The sequence below is a fragment of the Miniopterus natalensis genome, chromosome 2, assembly GCF_054644295.1.
Source record: "Miniopterus natalensis isolate mMinNat1 chromosome 2, mMinNat1.hap1, whole genome shotgun sequence".
In the NCBI taxonomy this organism is placed as follows: domain Eukaryota; kingdom Metazoa; phylum Chordata; class Mammalia; order Chiroptera; family Miniopteridae; genus Miniopterus; species Miniopterus natalensis.
In genome coordinates, this window is record NC_142082.1 from 184,606,670 (window position 1) to 184,628,077 (window position 21,408).

The window sequence follows — 21,408 nt, forward strand, 5'->3', positions numbered from 1 at the left end:
CGCGTCATCAGCGGACGCTGGGAAACCTTTCAACAATGACACTCCTGAACCCAGGACGCCAGGAGCGAGCGAGGAGCGGCCCTGGCGTGGGTGTGGAGCAGAGGCTCGGGGACCTGTGGCCAACCCCACCTGCACCCTCCTGGACCCTCACCCACAGGCGGCCGGGACCCGACCCTCCTGCCCTCAGGCCCCGGCTTCCCCACCCGCCCGACCTTCCCAAGTGTCAACGCAGCGCCTGGCCCGATGCGCCAAAACGCTGCGGACAACGCCAGCTGCTGTTAGCGAGCCAGAGGGCTGGGGGCCGGCCCCACGCCTGCGCCCACTGTCCGGAGAGCGGAAAGGAACAGCAGTCACTTACTACAAAGTCCGCACAAACCACCGCAGCCCTTTCTAATGTCCACGTGTTTCAGTCAACGCAGGTCTCTAGCGGGAGAAACAGGACACGCGCGGCCTTAATAAAGTGCGCGTTGAAGTGGCCGGCAGGCTTCACCCACGCCCACGCTCCCAGGGGCCCGGGGCTGGCGGGAGACACCCCAAGCCCCCAGGTCACAGTGGATTAGGATGGGCCCCTCGCCCAGCGACTGGGGTCCTGATGAAAGCCACACACAGAGGATGGAGACAAAGGCTGGGCGATGGGGCCACAGCCCCAGGCGCCCCTGGAGCCCTCGGGGGCGGGAAGGGCCCTCTCCTGGAGCCTCGGGAGGGGCTCCGCCAGCCGCCGGCTCGGTGCTGGGCGTCTAGCCTCCAGATGAGTGGGAGGGCAAACTTCGGCTGTTTGAAGCCACCGGGCGTGAGGTCGTCCGTCCCAGCAGGCTGGGGAAACTCACAGCGGGGCTGAGAGAGGAAGGACCGGGCGAGGTCCCCGCCCTCACCACGGGCAGGGGCTCGGCCCCTAGGCCCTCTTTTCTCTCCTGTGCGCCCCGGCCGTGCCCACCTCCTCTGGAGCACGCCCCCCACCCACCGCCACTCACAGGCTGCTGACTAGGACGACAGATTTGCAACCGTCCCTACTTCCGCCATCTCCAAATTAGTGTCACTGCAGGAAAGGAGTCCAGATAAAAATACCCAAACCCAGAAAGAACTGGGGGCAGTGTCAGCGCAGGGCAGGGCGGCCTGGGGCGCGGGGCGCGAACTCCGGGAAGGCGGCCGTCCTCAGGCCCCGGGCCGCGGGCCCCTTGCCCCAGCTCCGCTGGCCAGCAAGGTCCCCGCTCCCAGCGCCGTGTTTGTCTGTTTCATCAACGAAACAAAGCCGCGGAGATGCAAACGGCCTTGGGAAAGCGGCACATTCCTCCCCGCAGCCCGGGTGGGGAGCTGGGGGGGGATACATTACTGAGCACGAGCCCAGCTGCACCAGGATGTAATAAAATGTGTTGCTAAGATACAAGTGCCAAAGAAGTTCATTAAAGGACACTTTAAACGGCGCTGCCAGGCTCTTCTCCCTTCAACGGCGGCGGATTCGGTGCCGGCCTGTTTATAATTAGACCTGCAACGGGAGGGCGCCACCCCGCTCGAACCCACTGCTGATAAAATAACTCCAACGAGCCCGGGCCGGTTTGGCTCAGTGGTTAGAGCATCGGCCGGCGGACTGAAGGGTCCCAGGTTCGATTCCCGCCAAGGGCACCTACCTCGGTTGCAGGTTTGACCCCCCAGCCCCAGTCGGAGTGCTTGGGGGAGGCAACCGATCCATGTCTCCCTCTCCGACCCCCCTTCCCCTCCACTCTCTCTAACAAGGCAACGGAAATATATATATATATCCAGTGAGAATAGGATAAATAAGTTATTTAAAATAACTTCAACCAGACACCGACTCCACCGTCCAGCAGGCATGGGGGGCACTGGGGGGTGGGCGGCCGGACTGGTCTCTTTACGGAACTAGATTTGAGTTCCACGCACTTGTCCAAATGAGAGGAACAATCTCAAAGGGCCTCGACGGCCCTCCGGCCACACGCGCTCCTGTTTCTCCGCAGGAGCTGGGCCTCGGGCTCACTGTCAGCCACTCTGGTCGCGGTGGAGCCTTAAGGTTCTGGGCCCCGAGCCCCGAGGCTCGGCCTCGCTCAGCGGCTGTGTCTAGCGCCGTGTGGGGGCCTCAAGTGAGGTGGTGGGTGAATGGGGGACACGGAGGCGGGGAGGCGGGAAATTACTAGATTACAACCCATAGGATGGAGCCGTGAAGAAGCGTGAGCGGGGAGGAGGGACCCCGGACCTGTCGGGAAGACGGAGGAGCAGGTGACAGGTGGCCGGGGAGGGCCCACACGTGGGAGCTGGCCTGCAGGAGTTCCTTTGGCCCCAGCACTTAGCAAAGGCTTCGAGCACTGCCCACGTCGAAGCCCAGGAGCTGCCACACACGCATGGTTTCTGGCCGTGTGGGGGCCACGCCGCGTGACGACCGACTGGGGTGGGGCTTAGCGGGTCCAGGACCACGCCTCGGCCCACAGCCTCGGGGTTTGCGGCTCCGTCTGTCAGAGCGGCTCAGGCTGTGACTCGTCGGGGACAGAATTCTTGGCGTTGCTAAGCCACAGAACCTCAGCTCCGGGAGAACCCGCTGGTCTCCCCTCGACCACGGTCAGTGCTACCCCTCCTCACGGATGGGGCGGGTTTGACCGGCGAAGGTCCCAGAGCCGTCACCTCCAGCCCTGGACAGCTCTCTCTCTCAGAGAATCAATCCCTCAGGGCTTGGAGCTGAAGTCGGCCTTCTGGTAACTTCCAGCTGCCAGTCAAATTCTGCCCCCTCATCCGAGACGGCCAGTCGGCAGTTCAAAGGCAGGGTCAGTTATGCTCCCGCTGCCCCGGCCCACAGGCTCTCTGACCTCCTCCCTCACGCTCACCTGCCACTTACTCTGGAAATGCCAGGCCCACCCCAGGGCCTTTGCACAGGCTGGTCCCCCCGACCTGGAACACTCTTCCTGCAGAAGCCACCGGGCTCACTCCTCCAACCTCCGCAGGGTGGCCTTCTTGATGACGCCCCTCTCGCCCATCCTATTTTTATTTTTATTTTTTAAATATATCTTTATTGATTTCGGAGAGAGGAAAGGAGAGGGAGAGAGACAGAAACATCAATGATGAGAGAGTCACTGATCGAGCCCGCAACCTGGGCATGTGCCCTGACCGGGAATCGAACCCCGATCGCCTGGATCCCAGGTCGACGCTCAACCGCTGAGCCACCCCGGCCGGGCTCGCCCGTCCTATTTAAAAGGGCCACCTGCGCCCTGGTCGGTGTGGCTCAGGGCTTAGAGCGTCGGCCTGTGCACCAAGGGGCGTGGGTCCTCTCACATCGATCTCTCTCCCCCCCCTCCCACTCTCTCTGAAAAGCAATGGAAAAAACATCCTCAGGTGAGGATTTTAAAATTAAAAACATTACAGCATCACTCTTGGACAGCCGGTCAACGTCGTCCAAGGGGCCCCCGGACCCCGTCTGCCGTTCCCAGTAACTTTCTCCTGCCTCCACTCAGGAGACTAAGAAGTCTCATCACTTCCCCTAAAGGTGGCCCCCGATGACCATCTCTCAGCAGCTTTTGTATCTGGAAATGTGACTCGCCCACCCCATGGGTGGACTCTAAGGACAGAGCCTTGTGCCGGGGGTGGTGACAAGCAGCCCCACTTCTCCTGGGAGTCTCTGTGACCTGCCCCCCACTACACACCTACAGTCCCCGACTCAGCACGTCTCACAGGACAGACCGTCCTGGGATGCCCTGCACCCGGCACAGTCATCCGTCCCTCATGAACATCAGAAGTCACAGCCCCAAAGGCCTCCCAGCCGCCCTGGGGTCCTTTCTTGGTGGCCCTGTTGTCCCACAAGGACGGCATGTGCAGGACCTCAGCACGTCCCACGCAGGGGACGCCCCCTCGGGCAAGTAGAAAACTCCAGGGAACAGAACCTCACGACGTCAACCAACGCAACAGGTGTCTGAGCGGCTGTGTTGTGCGGTCAGAGGACCGAAGTCCCCAGGGCTCCTGGGCCTTCCCGGGTGCTGTCCCCACCCCCGCTCAGGCCCAGAACGTCCCACGCGTAAGAAGGGAGCTTGGTGACAAGACCCCCTGCCTCTCACGCCCTGTGCTTTAAGTCATCGGGTCGCGTCGGGGGGACGCATGCCCTTGCGTCCGCCGAATCCCAAGTTCAGGGCCCGGTCCCGGCCGTGGACAAACCAGTCCCCAGGGACCAAAAGCAACCAGAGGCTCTGTCCCGACAAAAACCGCAGGCGCCCGTCAACTTCTCCAGGCGGCACCTCCGGGCACCGTCAGCTTCCGCATCCCGGATTATTGTTCCTAAGTCAACACGCGCAGCAGCCTCCCCCCGGCTCGGCAGCCCGCCTGCTGTCGGGGTTCACGCCCGGCGCCCGCAGCCCCTCACGAGCCCTCGGGACAGCATGGCCCGGGACACGGCATTCTCCCACCAGCAAGGACCGGCCACTGCCCTCCCGCCTCCCGGGGGGAAAGGTTCCACTCGAACCGGGACGAGAAATTAACCCCCCCCATGACATGCTTCCCTCTGTTGTGTTTTATTTAAATGTTTTATTGATTTGAGAGAGAGAGGAAGGGAGAGGGAGAGAGAGAAACATCAATGGTGAGAGTCATGGATCCGCTGCCCCCTGCTGGGGATGGAGGACCCGCAACCCCGGCCTGCGCCCTGACGGGGAATCGAACCGGTGGCCTCTCGGGCAATGAGGTGACGCTCCACCGACTGAGCCATGCTGGCCGGCATCCTGCCGTGTTTTAACCAGACCAACCACACTGCCGAGCAAAAAACACAGTGCAGCCCGGCCGGCGAGGCTCAGCGGCTGAGCGTCAACCTGGGATCCAGGCGATCGGGGTTCGATTCCCGGTCAGGGCACATGCCCGGGTTGTGGGCTCGATCAATGACTCTCATCAATGATATTTCTATCTCTCTCTCTCTCTCTCTTTTCCTCTCTCTGAAATTGATAAAGATATATTTTAAAAAAACAAAAACAAAAACCCGGGACCCTTCAGTCCGCAGGCCGACGCTCTAACCACCGAGCCAAACGAGCCAGGGCCAGCAGGTGTCTTAAGAGGCTCAACTACCAACTTGAACTCCTAGGGCTGACGGAGAAGCCGGCACAGCCACCGTCCAGCTCCACCAGGATGCCCGACGGGACCAGCCACCGTGCAAAGCCTGCCGCTCCCCGGGCGCAGGGCAGGACTCCGCGGAGCTGCCTGTGGGCACAGGTGCTGTGGCCACAGTTCTCTCCACGCCAGCCGGCTCCACATCTATCACCCGGTGTCACCGGAATAACACGTTGAGGCGGGTCTTCTCCGCACACCTGCGAACCGGCGCTCCAGGAGGGGAGCGGACTCGCCCGGGCTCCCCAGCCGGGCGCAGGGAGCCGGGCATCGCCCTGGTGCTGCGCCGTCAGGGCCAGGCGAGGCGGGTGGGGAACCGGCTCACGCAGCAGCTCCCTGGGCCCCCCGGGACGGGGCCCTGTGGGAACCTGCCTCCCCACCGTGATGCGGCGACGTTTGCAGGCAGGGACCCGGCGAAGGCACCCGGCAAGTGTGAAGCTTGTAAAACGAGACGTCACCTCTACGCCCAATGCCTGTTCCGTGTTTATAGGGCTAAGCTGAGCTGTTCCCAAAAGCCAACCACAACCCAGGGCTAAGTGTAATTTTAGTTTATTTCTTTAATTCTCACTCAAGGATATGTTTACTGATCTTAGAGACAGAGAGAGCGACGGGAGAGAGACCTCAATCGGTTGCCTCTTGCACGCACCCCAACCGGGGACCAAGCCCACACTCGGGCGTCTGCCGGGACCAGGACTCAAACCCGCGGCCCTACAGGAAGACGCTCCAGCCACCTGAGCCACCTGGCCGGGGCTGGAATAAAAACGTAATACAAACTTTTTTGGGCTGTTAATCATCACCCGAGGGTATTTTTTTCCACTGATCTTTTAAGAGAGTCGGGGAGGGGGAGACACATCGATGTGAGAGAGACCCATGGACTGGCTGCCTCCCGAACACACCCCGACGGCCAGGGATCGAGCCTGCAACCGAGGTGCCTGCCTCGACCGGGAATTGAACCCGGGGCCCTTCCGCGGGCAGGCGACGCCCTGAGCCACACCCACCAGGGAATAATAAAAGCTGTTTAAAAGTAGAATTCTTCTCATGTCCTAAACAGAAATTATAGCAAGAACGGTGGTCACCGCCTTCCTCAGTAAGATTCTACTTTACCGAGAGAACGGTAATTATTTCCTACTTTAAAACAGATCCTCTCACTTCAGTAACAAGATCCTGGACAAATTATGTGATTTTATACATATATATACATATACACACACACACACGTATACAGACTTCATATGTATTATTATGTATTATGTTTATCGGTATATATTAATATATTACTATGGACTTTGTAATAAAAATAAAATCAATCATAAAAATACAGCCAATAAATGCAAATATGTGTATATAATATAGACACACACATGCTTTTCCTTAAACCAACTGAGCAGAGGTGCCCACTGGGTCACCTTCTGGAGGCCTCTGGAAGTGTCCCCACTAATTTCTCAGCTCTAAGAAGCTGTGGTGAAGGAGGAGGAGGGTCATGTGCGTGCCCCACCCCACAGCCTGTTACTGGTCACCCAGGGCAAGGGGTCCAGCAGTCTCCCCTCCCTGTCATGCCTGCCCCCCTCCCCCCACGCAGGTGACGAACATCTATGGAGCTCAGGGGGCCGGGCCAGGCCGGGAGGGAGTTCGGGCTTCCTTCACTCTCCTGCCTTCTAACCTGCGCTCTCACCCTGCCTCCTGCTGGTAAAACCGAGCCCCCCCCCACTCTGAGGCCTTCCTGCTCTGCCCCCCCCTTCCCTGCCGCCTGCCCCCCCTCACTCGTGATTCCACCGCAGACACTCGCCTTCAACTACAAGTTCCTGCAGCGTCTGCCCTCAGCGAGCTTGGCCACCGGCTCCTCCTGCCCAGGACCCCGGGTGCCCGGGACGCCCCTCTCCCCACCTCCTCCAGGCAGCCGCGGGAACTCCCGCCGAGAGCTCTCCCGGACCTGCCCCCAGTGCCCCTGAAACCTGGCGATCGGAGCCTCCCTCACTCTTCTGTGGCTTCTTGAGGGCAGGGAGCTGCTGGACTCACTCATCTCTCTTTCTGTCTTTTCAAACATACGGTTTTAAAAGCCTACCATTTGTCACAAGCCCGCGACAGGCTGGGGACTCTACTAGGACGGACACGTACATGGCTGCTGATCCTCACACCATCTTCCTGCAAGTCGCCCGCTGCCCGGTGAGGAAGCGCTCAGCCCCACCCCCGGGGGGCACTGCTCTGAGAGGGGAGCAGGCACAGCCCCGCGCGGAGCCTACAGCCCAGCGCGCTGACCCGGCGAGGCCAGGACAGGCATGGGGAGCCCCCTCCAGAGGCAGGAGAATGCTCGGGGTGCCAGGGGAGCTACTGGAAAGCCGGCAGGGGGGCCACGCTGCTGGGCGTCCGAGCAAGGCGGAGGGCGCCCCCGAGGAGCCAGGTGGAGGCTGCCCCGGCAGAGCCGAGCGAGCGGGGGAGCAGGGCTGTCCCTGCGGGCTCCGTGTCCCAACAGCAAGGGGCACCGTGATGGCCACCAGGTGTGAGGCCACTTGCTGGGTGGAGAAGGCAGGGGAAGGGGCCAAGGGTGGAAACAAGCATGTGTCCCCCAACTGGTGGATGGACAGACAGAACGTGGTCCATCCAGACAGCAGAGAGTGTTCAGCCACGAGGAGGAACGAAGCACTGACACAGGCTGCCGTTGGGATGAACCTCGGGCCACGGTGCTCGGTGCAAGGAGCTGGCCACGTGAGACCACACAGCATCACGAGACCACGCCTCGCGTGACTCCACTCATAGGGAAGTCCAAGGGGCCACTCCACGGGGACAGAAGGTAGAGGGGTGGTCGCTTAGGGCTGGGGGCTGGTAGCCGAAGAGTTTCCTTCTGAGATGAAAATGTTCTCAAGCTGATGGCAGCGGTGCCTGCAAACATCTGTGACTACACCACCACCACTTCGCTGTCCACTTTAAGTGGGCGGATTACGTGGTCTGTGAATCGCACCTCAATAGAGCCGGGTTTGGTCTTGTTAAGTGGACGCGGCGAGGAGGCGACTGCAGTCCTCCATCCGAGAGACGCTGCTGGGAGGGACCAGGGCGCTGGAAGGAGGGAGGGGAAGGATTCCAGAAACAAGGCTCAGGAGGGTGAGCCCAGGGCACTCAGCCGCGCGAGGGGCGGTGAGGGGTGCAGGGCACGCAGTGGGCGAAGCCAGGGCCGGGCCGCTGTCTCAAGCCCACGCTCTCCCCCGCAGAGCGTGAATGAAGGTGCCGGGAGAGGCATTCATTTTCTCCTTCACATGGAAGGACGCCGTTGGAAGAATGAAACCTCGAACTCTCCGTCAGGAGAATTAAAACGTAGCCTCCTGGGCAGGAGCAGACTGGGAGAGAGAACCTGGAAGACGGGGCTCCCCTGCTGCGGGGCCGAAAATGCTGGGGAGCTTTCGGAGGGAGGCTACCCCGCAGTGTCCCGGGGTGAGCATTTCCAGGGAGGAGCCCTGGTGTCCGGCGGGGCTCCTGAACCACAGTGAGGACGTGATGCAGCGCCGGGCGCACGCCACATGCACAATACCCTTCAAGAAGAGATATTTTTATTGCTGCACTTGAGGACAGCCCCTCGGAATCCAGAGTCCATCAAATCGACAGATGGAGCAGAGCGCAAGGCCCCACGTTGCCCTCCGGGGGCTCGGTCTCCCTCTCAGCCGCAGCAGCTCCTCTGTGGCGAAGCTGAACTTGCAAGAAGTTCAGGTGTGGAGGTGCCCGCGACACACGGCACCCCAATGTGGCGCTGAGAACACCAAAAAGGGAGGGGGGAAATCCCTGCAGTCCGCGTGATGGGTCTGTTATTTACACAGAAGTGCTTGTTGCTCGACAATTGAGATACAAATGTTACTGCCTCTCCGCATGTGCTGCAAATTCGTGGCGTAAAACTGCTGGAGCAACTAATGGAGCCTTCACACATCGCATCTCGTTACAGGAGAGGGGTCCTGGCTCCCCCACCGGAATCCCAGCCCAGCCACCGGGCGCAGCCACACCTGGGCCGCAGCCTGGCCACTCTCGTGGGCTGCAACTCTGCTCTCACAAACTCCCCACGCCTCCTTTTTTAAAGAAAAAAAATCTGAACACTGTTTTCAAATAGCAGGGTCCTATGGAGCTGGTTTCCTTTTTACCCAAGTCCACAAATAACGGGGGGAAAAACTCTGTGGAGTTATACAGGATTTGTCTCTCTCTACTGCTGATCAACAACCAACCTATTAACTTCTAGGATTCTTTGATAGACATCTTTAAACACGTGTGCATGTTTCTAGAAGTGAAAAAATCCCAGTGCCAAGGGCGTGCATGGGAAACTGATGGCGGCACACCCAGAGGTACTACTCAGCTGCTACCGTATTTCTAACAGACGTGGGTCCTGAGGTCATCCCCTCAGCTGCTACCCAGCTCACCAGCCACGTGTGCACTTTTCATTGAAACGTAACCTTCATCACCCATATTCCAGGCGGGAGCAGCACAAGACCGCACCTGTCTCCGCAGGCGCAGATGGTATGAGTTTCTCCCCCAGCACCTTTATAAATGAACGCCGCCTTCGAATGTATGCCGAGTCAAAGACAAACTCTGAAACACCGGCTTTTTCACCCCCCGCTGCCACATTTCAGCTGCCCCTGGGCAGGTTCGGGGTGACCAAGCAGAGCCGGGGTGCAGCCCTGAGCCACCTCCAAGAACGAGCTCATCGACCTCTCCCCAGCCAAACTGCCAGCCACCACCAAACGCTCCCGAGGAGAGAGAGCCGAATGGATGTTAAGTCTCCCCAACTCATTCCATAGGTGACCTCCGCGAGGCTTCGCCTGGGAGCCGGGAGAGCCTGGCGGCTTTATTAGCATGCCGCGCCACGGCCCCAGCGCCCTCCCCGCCCCTCCCCTCCTTTATGAGCCCTTGTTATATAAAATGCCACAAAGGGGAGAGGAAAAACAACACACTTGCAGTTACAAACACAAGTTCGCGCGGCCAGGCCAAACCCTGGCTGCTTCCCAGATGTTATTTTTAATGGTCATTTGAAAGAGAAACATTTTTAAAAGGCCAGAGAACAAAAGTTTTCGTTGTTGTCTTTCTTCTTACACACACACACACACACACACACACACAAAGATGGAGGTACACTCGGTTCACAAGCATCCTTCCCCATTCAAATTTAAAGGCGAAGGCAGCCTGGAGTCGGACGGCTCCTTCCGACAGGATTTCCCAATGTTCCTTCCACCCTCCTCTAAATTCCGGCCTGGCAGATAATAAATAGCTACTCATTGACGATCATCATAAAAATTTAAACACCTTGAAACAGTTGCTACAATACAGAAGAAATGGTTACATCGAAGCTCTCTGCAAAGCCACTCCGAAGAGTGCAACTATTGCCACGTAAAAAGCACACATAAGGCGACATTGTTGCAATACAAGCTGCCAGATTACTGGATCTTCTCTCTCTTTTAAATCGTCTTCTATCGGAGCCGAAGAGTCAACAACTTGCCGTTTTACCCAGTTAGGAAAAAAAAAAGGGGTGGGTGGGGGGTTTAGCCTCAGCTATCACACGGTGCCAGATTTGGTGGCGGCTTCTTTTTTTAAAGAAAGTATCTGATTTGATTCTACACGGTGATTAAACATCTTTGTGCTCAGCGGAGAAGGGTCTTCCAACCCCTCCCCCTCCAAAAATGGCATCAAAGCAATCAAAATGGTAATGCCGGGCCTGGGTCCCCTCCCCCCGCGAACTCCCCGACTCCGCCGGGGCCGCGCGCCGGGCCCCCCTCCGGCGGGAATGGAAGCTTCCGCTCCAGGCCGGGCGCGCGCCGCCGGGAGGGGGCCGCGGCACCGGCAGAAAGGGGTTAACGCGCTGGTCCCAACCCTCCGGTCCAGCCGGGAGCCCCCGACCAGGCGCGGACCCGCGGCGGCGAACAGCCATCTTTCTTCCCGCAACCCCCGGCCCCCGCCTCCTCCGCGCGCCCCCCTCCCACCACTTTTCAACTTTAAAGACTAGAAACGAGCGCCCGGCCTCGGAGTTCTCCCTCTCTGGAGTCGCCACCGCCCCCGCCCGTCTCCTCCACGCCTCCCGCTACCCCCGCCACCGAAAATTCCTCCGGGGAGGGGGTATCGGATCCGGCCGCCCGGGCCGGGATTGGGGGAGGGAGGAGGGGACCGCATCGGCGGCGGAACCCGGGCGGGGGCGGGCGCTGTCCAAGTTTGGTGCTGACGGCGGCCGACATTCCGAAAGAACGGCGATCGATGGCCAGGGGGCGCGGGCCCGCGGGGTGAGCGGCGGGAGGGGAGGGGCCGCGGGGAGGGGCGCCGGCGCCCCCGCCCCCCGCCCGCCTCGGAGCCCCGAGAGCGCCATTGGCTGCGCCGCTCAAAGTTCCCGGCTCCGGGCGGTGCGGGGAAGGGGCGGGAGCGCGTGTGCGGGGCGGGGAGGGCGGAGGGGGAGGGGCGCGCGGGGCGGGGCGGGGAGGGAGGGAGGGGGCGGGGGCGCGCGGCCGGCCGCGCTCAGGCGGCGGCATCTGTTCGTGGTGCTGAAACCCCGAGCGCTGAGCTCAGCGCAACTAAGTCACAATGGACAACTTTTCCTCCCCGAAGAGCCCGGCGGGGGTCGGGGGGGGGGTCGGCGGACGTGGCCCCCACCGTGAAGAGCTTCTCCTGGGTCCCAACCTACACCTGACCCCCTCAGACCAAAGTTGGGGCAGAAATGGGGGGGTCCCGGGGGCGCGTTTCTTTTGTTCCCCGGGAGCTGGCGTCAGGTTCCAAGAATAAAAAGTGATGCTGGAGAAGTGAGGGGAGGGGGCGCCCGGAGGAACGCTTCTGGAAATAAGATTTGCAGCGGAGCCCAGAAATCGCTTCCAAGTAGTTTGGTGTCCAGGCCCCAATCACCGCCCCCTCTCCCCCAACCCTCACACCAGCGTGAAGCGGGGGCCCGGGGCCCGGGGCCCGGAGAGATGCCCACATTCCAAAACCATGTCCACCAACTCAAAATGGACGCCGGGCTGCGCGCCGCCTTTTAAGTGCAGCTCCTGTCTTTCGGCCACTGCGCTCTCCCCCCTGGCCTCCAAGAACCCGGCTCTTTCATTCCAGAAAAGAGGGGACCCGGAAACTTTGAGGATAGCACGCTGACTCCTTTGGGAGTCTAAGCGAGCGGCGCAGAGGCCGCTACTTTTTAGGGTGCTACCAAAGTGCCCGGCGACCCCTCCTCCCCACCCTGGCGGGGGTGCGCGCGGGCTCCAGCTCGCTTACTTGTTTGTCGCTGAGCGCGGCGATCCGCGGCTGCCTCTCGTGGAGCTGCTTCTTGAGGTCGCCGTTCTGCGGAAACACGGAGGAGTGGGCTCAGGCTGGCAGCCCGGGGGGTGGGGGACGCCCGGAGCCCCACGGGCCTTAGCCCTCCCCGGCCCTGCAGCCCGCGGGCCGGGCCTCCCGCAGCGCACCCCCAAGTTCCCTGGCCGCGTCCCGCACGCGCGGCCGCGGGGCAGTGCGGTGCCGGGCCGCTTACCTGTGGCTGCCGCCTCATCGGGGCAGCTCGTGGGGCGGGGCGGGGGCCGAGGCCACCCGGCGGCGCGCCCCGAGCCTTGCAAGTTTGCAGGCCGGGGTGCGTGTGCAAGTGAGTGTGAGTGTGAGCGTGTGCCGGGGGAGGGGGGAGGAACAAAGAGCCAAGTAAACACGGCGAGTCCGTGTCGAGCAATGCTCATAAATATTCAAGTCGCGTCCTAATCTTCCCAACACACACACGCGCACGCCGCAAGACCGCTCGCGCTCCGGCCGCCACGCCGCTGCTCGCCCAGCAACAATCACCGAAACTACTTTTGCAAACTGTGCGGGGTCGCACGGGGGTGGGGACCGCAGGGGGTCGGCGCGCACACTCGCACAGGCCCAGGGACAGGCTCACGAAGGGTCCCGCCCGGCACCCTCAGTCCTGCAGACGCCGTGTCTGCACACCAGGCTCTGGTCCCACGGGCCCCCGATACCCGCAAAACTGTGCACGAAAGGGGATGGAGGGGGAAGCCAGCGGGGTCCTGCAGGTATCTACTTCCCTCACCTCCGGGGCAGGTTCAAAGAAGAGCCCCCTCCCCTGGCACCTCCAGTGGAGCAGACCCCGCGAGGAGGAACAGGACGCCAGGCTGGGGTCCCTGAAGCCCCCACCCTGGCCCAGGGTCCCCGGGCGCCTACCTGGTGGCGCGCGAGTTCCACCGCGAGCGCCTCGGGCCGGCTCTGCAGCTCCATCCCGGCAACTTGGGCAGCACTTTGCGCTCACTTTGGCCCAGGCTCCCGATAAGTTGCACGGCTCCGCGCGGACGGGGGCGGGGGCGGGCAGGCCGGGCCTCCGGGGAGGGGGGACACGAGCCCCCTCCCCCACGGCCGAAAAGGAGGGGGGGTTCTGGCGAAGGGGAAGAAAGGCGGCCGGGCGCCGCGGCGCCGATCCCGCGGTCCCCCCAACTCCTCAGGACGCCCGGCAAGTTGCGCCGGGTCCCCAGGCTGCCCGCGCCGCCCGGCGCATGGCCCCCCGGCGCCGGGAGCCCCGCGCAGCCCCGCGCAGCCCCGCGCAGCTCGGCGCGCGCCCGCCCCGCCGCCGCCGCCCGCAGGCAGGGACTATATTTCCTCCGGAGCGCGCTCGGATCTCGCTGGGTCTCGGCAAAGTTGTGCCTCGGCCCGATGCTAATTCGGCAGTGCCCGGATGGAGCGGGCCGGGGCGGCGGGGGCGGGGCGGGAGCGGGGCGGGAGCCCGCAGCTCGCCCCGCCCCCGCTCCGCCCCCGCTCCGCCCCTCCCGCGCATGCGCACTGCCTCCCCGCCGCGGCCCGGCGCCCCGAGCTGAGAACAAAAGTGGTGGCACCTAGGGGCGCAAACTCGCGGGCCCGGGGCTCGGGGCGCCTGCTCCGGGGCCGCTCTGGCGGCGCGCCCCGAATCGCCCGCGACGCCGTCTTCCTCTGGCCCACCCCAGCCAAGCCCGCGGATAACGGGGCGCCCCATCCCCTCCGCGCCAGCCTAAGGCCGGGGTTAAAGATACTTATCGGGGGGGGGGGGGGAGGAAAAATGTTCGCTTTTCGTGCCCCGTCTCCTCCGGCCTCGCCGCTCCCCCGCACCGGCCTCGCCCGCCTCCCTGCCGCGGGTCACCGCTCCCCGCCCCTCCCGCCTCCGTGCGCCCGAGCGCAGCGGCCTGGAGACGGAATCCGCCGTCGCCAGACTCCCCCGCCGCCCGATGGCCTCCGCGTTGTTTAAACAGGATGAAAATTGATCTCTTGACTGATCCTTTAATGATTTTTTTTTTATTTTACACCCACAATTAAACTCTCAACAGATGTCGCTGGACTTTTTACAGACTGTTGTTAAAAACCGTAAACGTTGCGCGGTCAATGGGACATAAAACAATTCTAACTGCGGCCGCGGAGATCGCATTTCCGAACTCCCAGGCCCGCACCCGGGAGGTTAATGTCCCCGAGTCGATATCACCGTCGAGGTGCAGTTTCCATCCCCGTCAATTAACGTGGGCGCGGTGGACAGGGTGCCCCGAAGGGATGCCTGGAAGGCGCTGGGGAGAAATGCTGCGATCCTACTTCAAAGCAAACGTTTAAACTGATAAATCATTATAACTTCCTATCTCTCCACTGCGCAAAAAATACTCAGGCAGGCACACAATCAACAAATAGATGCCCCTTTCCACATATGCCAGCCGGCCAGAAATTACGTCCGGGGTCCGCAGAATTCGTTGGCATTTTTTTTTCAGCTGGGAACCCCAATGTAGCTCTGGACTCTGTTAGTGCATTTGCCACAAGTGAGGGGGGGCTCCCCAAACACTGGGGGGCCTGTCATCCCTGCCCCCTTTAGGAAGGGCTCAGTAAGGGTCACCGGTTAATTCCTGAGCTTTGTTATCCCACCGAAACTAACACATGTTCTGTTGTTTTTTAATAAGTTTTTATTGATTTCAGAGAGAGGAAGGGAGAGGGAGAGAGAGAAACATCAATGAGGAGGGTCATTGACGGGCTGCCTCCTGCACGCCCCCTGCTGGGGATCCAGCCCACAACATGGGCATGTGCCCTGACCGGGAATCCAACCGAGACCTCCTGGTTCATGGGTGAGGCTCAGCTGCTGAGCCACACCAGCCGGGCACTGACCCCTGTTCTAAGTGGTCCTGTCCTGTTCCGCTGGGTCTAGGGCCAACCAGAGAGACGCAGAATCCACCAAATGCAAAATAAAAAAGCTCACTCTGGCTGCCCCGCGGAGGCTCTGGCTCCTGCCCTTCCGGGCTCAGCTCAGATGGTGTCCATCTCCTGGTGGCAGCCGCCCCTTTTAGTGCTTTGCTGGCCTGGATGCCAGCCTGGTAGACTGGACGGCCCCAGGGACCGGGGTTCAGGGAGCCAGAGAGAGGGAGCTCATGAGAGGAGTCCTACTGTAATCTCTGTAAATGTCGCTGGCTTTTCGGTAAAAATTTATAATAATTTTATTGGCTGCGCAGGGGTTGAAATCAACAGAGGGCGGACAGTCAGGTTGTTCACGACCTGCGCAGGCTCAGGCGGATGCTGGCTGGAGGAGAGCGGCGCCCACTGAAGAGACTTTAAAGTTCTGTTTGCAAAGTTTCCTTTCTCTTTCTTTGTTTTTGTGTGTGTGTGTGTGTTTCTGGTTAATCTTCACCGAGGTTATTTTTTTCCATTGATTTTTTTAGAGAGAGTGGAAGGGAGGGGGGGAGAGAGAGACATCAGTGTGAGAGAGACACATGGATGGGTTGCCTCCTGCAAGCGCCGGGCAGGGGCGGGAACCCTGCAACCCAGGCGCCCTAAACGGGGATTCAAACCCGTGACCCCTTGACCCACACGCCAGGCCAAGCTCTAACCACGGAGCCGAACCGGCCAGGGCCGTTTGCAAAGTTTCTGTTGATGAATTCGGATTACAGAAACGATCATCTGCTCGCCCCTCTGTAGTTTCCACAGCCCCCTAATTCCCGAGCAAGCCCGCGGCAGGCGCTCTCTGAGGATGGGGGCGTTGGTTACGCGGAGGGGAACCCACGCCGCAGTTGCGGTTTCCTAGGCAGACCCAGGAGGCGCCTGGGCAGACGCTTTCCCTGCCTGCGCCCCACAGGCCAGGCTGCCGGGCCTCGGCCCCTGAGTGCCCTCCCTCTGGGGAGCCCTTTCCCTCGGAGCCCACCGCTTACAAATCCTGTTCGTGCCCTGCACTGCCCCTCCTGGGGAACTTGCCCTGACGCCTGCACGTGGATTCTGCACCGTCCGCCTGCAGAGGCACCACCCTGGGCCTGTGAGTCGTGCTGAAGGTGGCGTTGTCTTCACCGTGGAGCTGGCTGAGCCTGGCCCGCGGGCACAGCATAAGCACGTCGAGGGACCGCGCGCCTGGAGCCACGTAGGTGCTTAATGGATGAATAAGTGATTGAGGGGATGAGCGAATGAATGAATGGACGAATGAATGATGCTGAGAGAGATGCATTCTGGTTTTGGAAAGATGGGCTCGTAATGATGGCCATAGAAATGAGATGTCTGCACTTCACTCCCGGGTCCACACGTCCCTTCCCCTCCGTTGCGGTCGGGTGGACAGGGGCCTGGATTGGAACTGCCTCTGGGTTTCAGACCTGGGTCCAGCCCTTAGCAGCCCCGTGACCTTGGGCCAGTTACTCAACAGCTCGGCCCCCGTCTCTTCTTGGGTGATGAATTATACGGTTCTCCAGCTGCAGAGAAATTCACCTTCAGTTTTCGTGACTCCGGAGCCCGCTGTCTTCTCAATACTCCGCGTTGTCTCACCCCGGGACAGTGTCCCCTGCAGCAGCGGCCAGAAGTCAGGAATGACACTGTCTGGAGCCTGGGACACAGGCGCAGGGGACTCGGGTGCCGCCAGGGTCCAGCCATATGGATAACTATTGTGTCACAGATTGTCGCTCTGCTTCCTACAAATTGGGTGGCCAGGCCCTGTCGTCAGTCACCCAGCAGCTCGGAGTCCGCGAGTGTACCTGGGAGACACCTGCGCACACGGTGGGGCAGGCTCCGGCCTGTGACCAGCTGCCCCTGCGCATCTCCTTGGATGTCGCCGGGCACCTTCGCTCCAGGCGTCCTCGCCTGAGCTTGATGACCTCTATAAACACCTGTTTCCAAGTGAGACCATGTTCTGAGGCGCTGGACGTCAGGACTCTGACATACGGATTTGGGGGTCGGATTTCCAGCGTAAGAGCCAATCAGGAGCTTGGCTGTCACTCACTCTGGGTCTCACGAGTATTTATTAAGCCCTGACGTCATGCCGGTCCCTGTGCCCGGCACCGTAACGCCCCTCGGTTTAGCTCTTAGTCCTTGTTTCTGCTTTGTGCATCTAGTCCCGTGGAGACAGGAGCTGCGGGTTCGAGGCCTGGCAGGTGCCCGCCTACCTAATGGCCTATGTAAGGAAGGAAAACTGGTGAGTAATGACATCCACCTGCAAGGAACCAGGCCCCAGCCTGGCGTGGTTCCCCCGGCCTCGCAGCCCTGACGCCCTGCAACGCCAGGGGCCTGACTGCGGGCCTGCGGGCAAGTTCAGCGGGAGGCCGGAGTACGGGCCAAGCCCCGGGTTTAGGTCTCTCTGGGGACCGCGCGGGTAAAAACCCTTTGACTGCCTCGCAGCAGCCCCTGGGGAGAACCGCAGTTACGCAGTTACGAGTTATGGATAACATAACAAGGAAACGGTCATTATTATAATCACGAGAGGCGCCACGAACGGGCCTTAACTGCAATAATTACGAATTTATTGGGGAAATTAGAAGCTGGTTCAAGGCTTGTGAATCAGGGAGGAGGGGGAGGGACGCGTGTGTGACCTTGGAAGTTCCGAACATCTGCCTGGCGCGGTGGGAGAAGCCTTTCAAAGAATTGCTGATCCAAGCCGTTCCCCCAGGGTGGCTCCTGGGGCACCAGACAGACAGACAGACAGAGGAGCCCACGACACCCGGGCCCCTGGGGCCGTTCGGAGGCTCCCAGCCAAGCCCCGAGCAGACCCGGAGGGCGGGGGCGTGAGTGCAGGGCGGGACATACAGCGCTGGCATTTGTAAATAGAGCCAAGGGGTAAAAATACACCCGAGAAGGACATGAGGCAGATAGAATGTAAAGAGTTCACCCGCTGGGGTGACCCAGGGTGGCTGACCTGAACTATGTCGCTCGGTCACCTGGAAGCCTGAGCCGCATTCAGCAGACACGCAGTCTGCCAAGTACCCCCAACGTACCCACCTGTGCCACGCGTGGCTCCCAGCGGGGCCGTGGCTGGGGATGAGGGGACCTGGCCCCGGGCTTGGCGATCTCTCCCATCCCGCGTCCACCTTGCTGAGTGACTTTAGACACACTCCTGTCCCCCCCAACTGAGGGTCCTCGTCTGTAAAATGCGGGGCCCGGGGGCTGGTCCTTGGCCACTGCCAGGGAGTCTGCATCACCCCTGCCTCTGGCATCACCAGCCCCACCAGTGCATATGGAGGGCTCCACGTCTCTGCTCGTGGTCTTCCCGGGCCCCCAGCTCACATGGACCATCCTTGAGGTTCCCACAGCCCCCCTCCCCCAGCTCCGCCCCCTCCAGCTGACCTGCCTCACCCTCTCCGGCCTGGGGCCCGGCTTACCCAGCCCCACCTTTCACTTTTCTCTCCTGTTTTCTTTCTGAAGAGCCCCTCTCTCCTCCCGTCCCCACGTTGGAAACTCCCAGCAGACGAACACCGGGAAGCCACCCGGCCAGGCTGGGTCTTCTCTCCTGAACCCTCCTGTGCCCACCGGGGCTCCGTGCAGCTAATGTGTAAGTCACCCCTTCCCTCCAGCTTTGGCCCAAGTTAGAGGAGAGATGGTTTTTCTCACTTCCACCGGCCCCACCCCGCCCCCTAGTTCCACACCTCGGTCCCCTGTCTGGTGCCACCTTGGAGACGATTTCTGAATCTGCCCCTCCCAGTGTCTGTGCCTCAGACGGCCCCAGGCTGCCTGATCCTTACCATCACCTGCACCCAGGACCAGGCTGGCCCAGCTCTGAGCTGTCCTACCAGGGCCGAAGTATTTCCTAGAACAGGCTCTGGGGTGACACGCCCCTCTCCCCACTGCCTCGTGGCCTCACCCCTCAGACCAGCACAAGGCCCCTGCTCTCTGCCACCAGCCAAGCCCATCCCCTCCTCTGGGGCCACAGCCTTCCCCACGTGGCCCGGCCTCCGCCCAGAGTCCCTCCCAGGAACCCCCATCCCTGCCTCCTGCCTGGCAAGCTCCAGGGCCGCCTGTCAGGCCCCATCTGCAGGCTCCCTGCTTTGGGAAACCTTCCGGGGTGACCCCTGTCCAGGCGACCTCCTCTGGGAGGGACCCGGCCTCCCTCTGCTCCCAGGCGGGCTGAGCCGGAGCCGGAGCCCAGCGCGCACCGGGTACGAGCAGGCCCGGGAAGACCGCGCGTAAATAACCGCTAATGTGTGAGGCGCATTAGCGCGGGTGAGGAAAGCGGGCTATTTCAGGAATTCCGCTGGGAACAGTTTTCCAACGGGAATAATCACTTCCTAATTCACATGCGGAGTCTCTACTGACGCTATTGCGTCGCTTAATAAAAAGAGCGTCGGACAAGGACATTCTGTTGCCAGAAACTGTTCCCGAGGCGGCGATCAGGCCGGTGAGTGGGGAGGCCAGGAAATGCACTGAGACGTCCCTGGAGTGTGTCAAGTGCCCAGGACCCTGAGAGTTTCACCTCTGGGTGTTTCCGCTGGAAGGAAGGGGTTAAGGCTGGGCCAGGACTGGCTACGTAACTTGCAGAGCTCAGTGCAAAATAAATGTGCAGCCCTGGCTGGTGTGGCTCAGTGGCTGGAGCATCGCCCTGCAGCCTGAAGGGTTGCGGGTTCGATTGCTGGTTAAGGGTGTGTACCTGGGTTTGGGGTTCAATCCCGGCTCCAGTCAGTGTGTGTGTGGGAGGCAACCGATCAATGTCTCTCTGTCTCTCTCCCCCTCCCTCCCTCCCACTCTCTCTAAAAATCAATGGGAAAAAATATCCTCCATTGAGCATTAACCCAAAAAAAGGGGGGGTTCTAGACTGGGGTGTCACAGTCTTCCTCTAGGCCTCACAGAGGGGGTGACCCGGCCTGGCCGGAGGCTGCCTGTAGGGGGCAGGACTCTGTGGCTCCTGGCACTGGACTGTGGGTGATGAAGGACGTCACTGGTGTTGAGATGAGAGAGGGTCTGAGTGGACCCAAGTACTTGGGGGAAGGTTGTGATGGATTCTGAATGATCCCCCAACCCAGCTTCGGTGTCACCTCCCCTGGTGTGGCACTGCCACCCCTCCGAACCATGCACGTCTGTCTTACCACAGCCCCTCCCTCACCTGTACCTGCTGGTGGGCACACGTGTGTGTGTGTGTGTGTGTGTGTTCCAATAAAACTTTATTTATAAAACAGGTGGCTGAATTTGGCCCAGATACTGTAGTTTGCCAACCCCTGCTCTAAATTTTTTTTTTAATTTATATTTATTGTTGAAAGTATTACAGATGTCCCCCTCTTTCCCCCATGGATCCCCTCCACCCCACCCCCAGGCCTGCCCCAGACCAATGTCTGTGTCTGTAGGTTACGCTTATAAACATGTAAGTTCTCTGATGAATCTCTCCCCACCCCGCCTTCCCTCTGACACCCCTCAGTCTGCTCCATGCTTCTGGGTCTCTGGATCTATTTTGTTCATCAGTTTATCTTGTGTCTTATATTCCAGCACACGGTCTTTCCCACCATCCAGAGGCTTCTGCAGAGGCCAGAGCCCTAGGCCCAATTCCTTCCTGGGGCCCTGGCCCTGGCCCTGGCCCACAGGGAGCCCAGTAGGTGGTCCTTGAGAGCGCAGATGTATGAACAAATGAAGGAAGGAGCAGAGTGGGAAAGTGGGGGGGGGGGGGGGCGGGAGGCCTGGGCCTCGGGCCAGCGGAACTCGGCAGGGAGGTGGGGCGCGGGGGGTGTTCTCCTGCTGGTTTGAGGAGCCGGTGAAGGGAAGGACCTCGGAGGAGAGGAGTGGGCCTCTGCAGAGTCTTCTTCCCTCCCGCCCACCCTGCCCACCTAACTGCTGCTGCTTCTGCCCTTTGACTTCTGACTGAAGGTGATTAGGCCACAGAACACGGAGACCTGGGAAACCCAGCAGGCACGGGGCGGGGGGGGGGGGGGCCGCCGCGGTTCCCCCCGCTGGAAGCGCCGTGTAGGCCTGCGACATCACGGGGTCGCTGGCCTGCCTGGGGCTAGCCTGTCCCCAGCTGGCCATCACCCCCCCTCCCTCCTCCCTGCCCCCATCCAGGAGCACAGACAGCCCCCTTCCCTCACTCACTCTGCACAGCCCCCCCCCAAGAATCCTGCCCCTGTCCTCAGGCCCCTTGGAGGGGTGTGTCTTCACCTGCAAAGTCAAGGGGTGGGGGCGACGATATTAAGGCACTTGGTT

General features: G+C 61.0%; 1 protein-coding gene across 1 annotated transcript in view; it reads right to left on the reverse strand.

Moving 5' to 3' along the window:
• PHF21B (PHD finger protein 21B) overlaps positions 1–13,340 on the reverse strand; it is a 50,061-nt gene extending 36,721 nt beyond the window's left edge. The window contains exons 1-2 of the mRNA XM_087814022.1: positions 13,213–13,340; positions 12,286–12,351 (exon numbers count right to left, since the gene is read on the reverse strand). Of these exons, the coding sequence (XP_087670148.1) occupies positions 12,286–12,351; positions 13,213–13,266 (120 nt within the window). The 5' untranslated portion in view covers positions 13,267–13,340. The remainder of the gene's footprint in view (positions 1–12,285; positions 12,352–13,212) is intronic.
• Between the last annotated feature and the right edge of the window lie 8,068 nt (positions 13,341–21,408).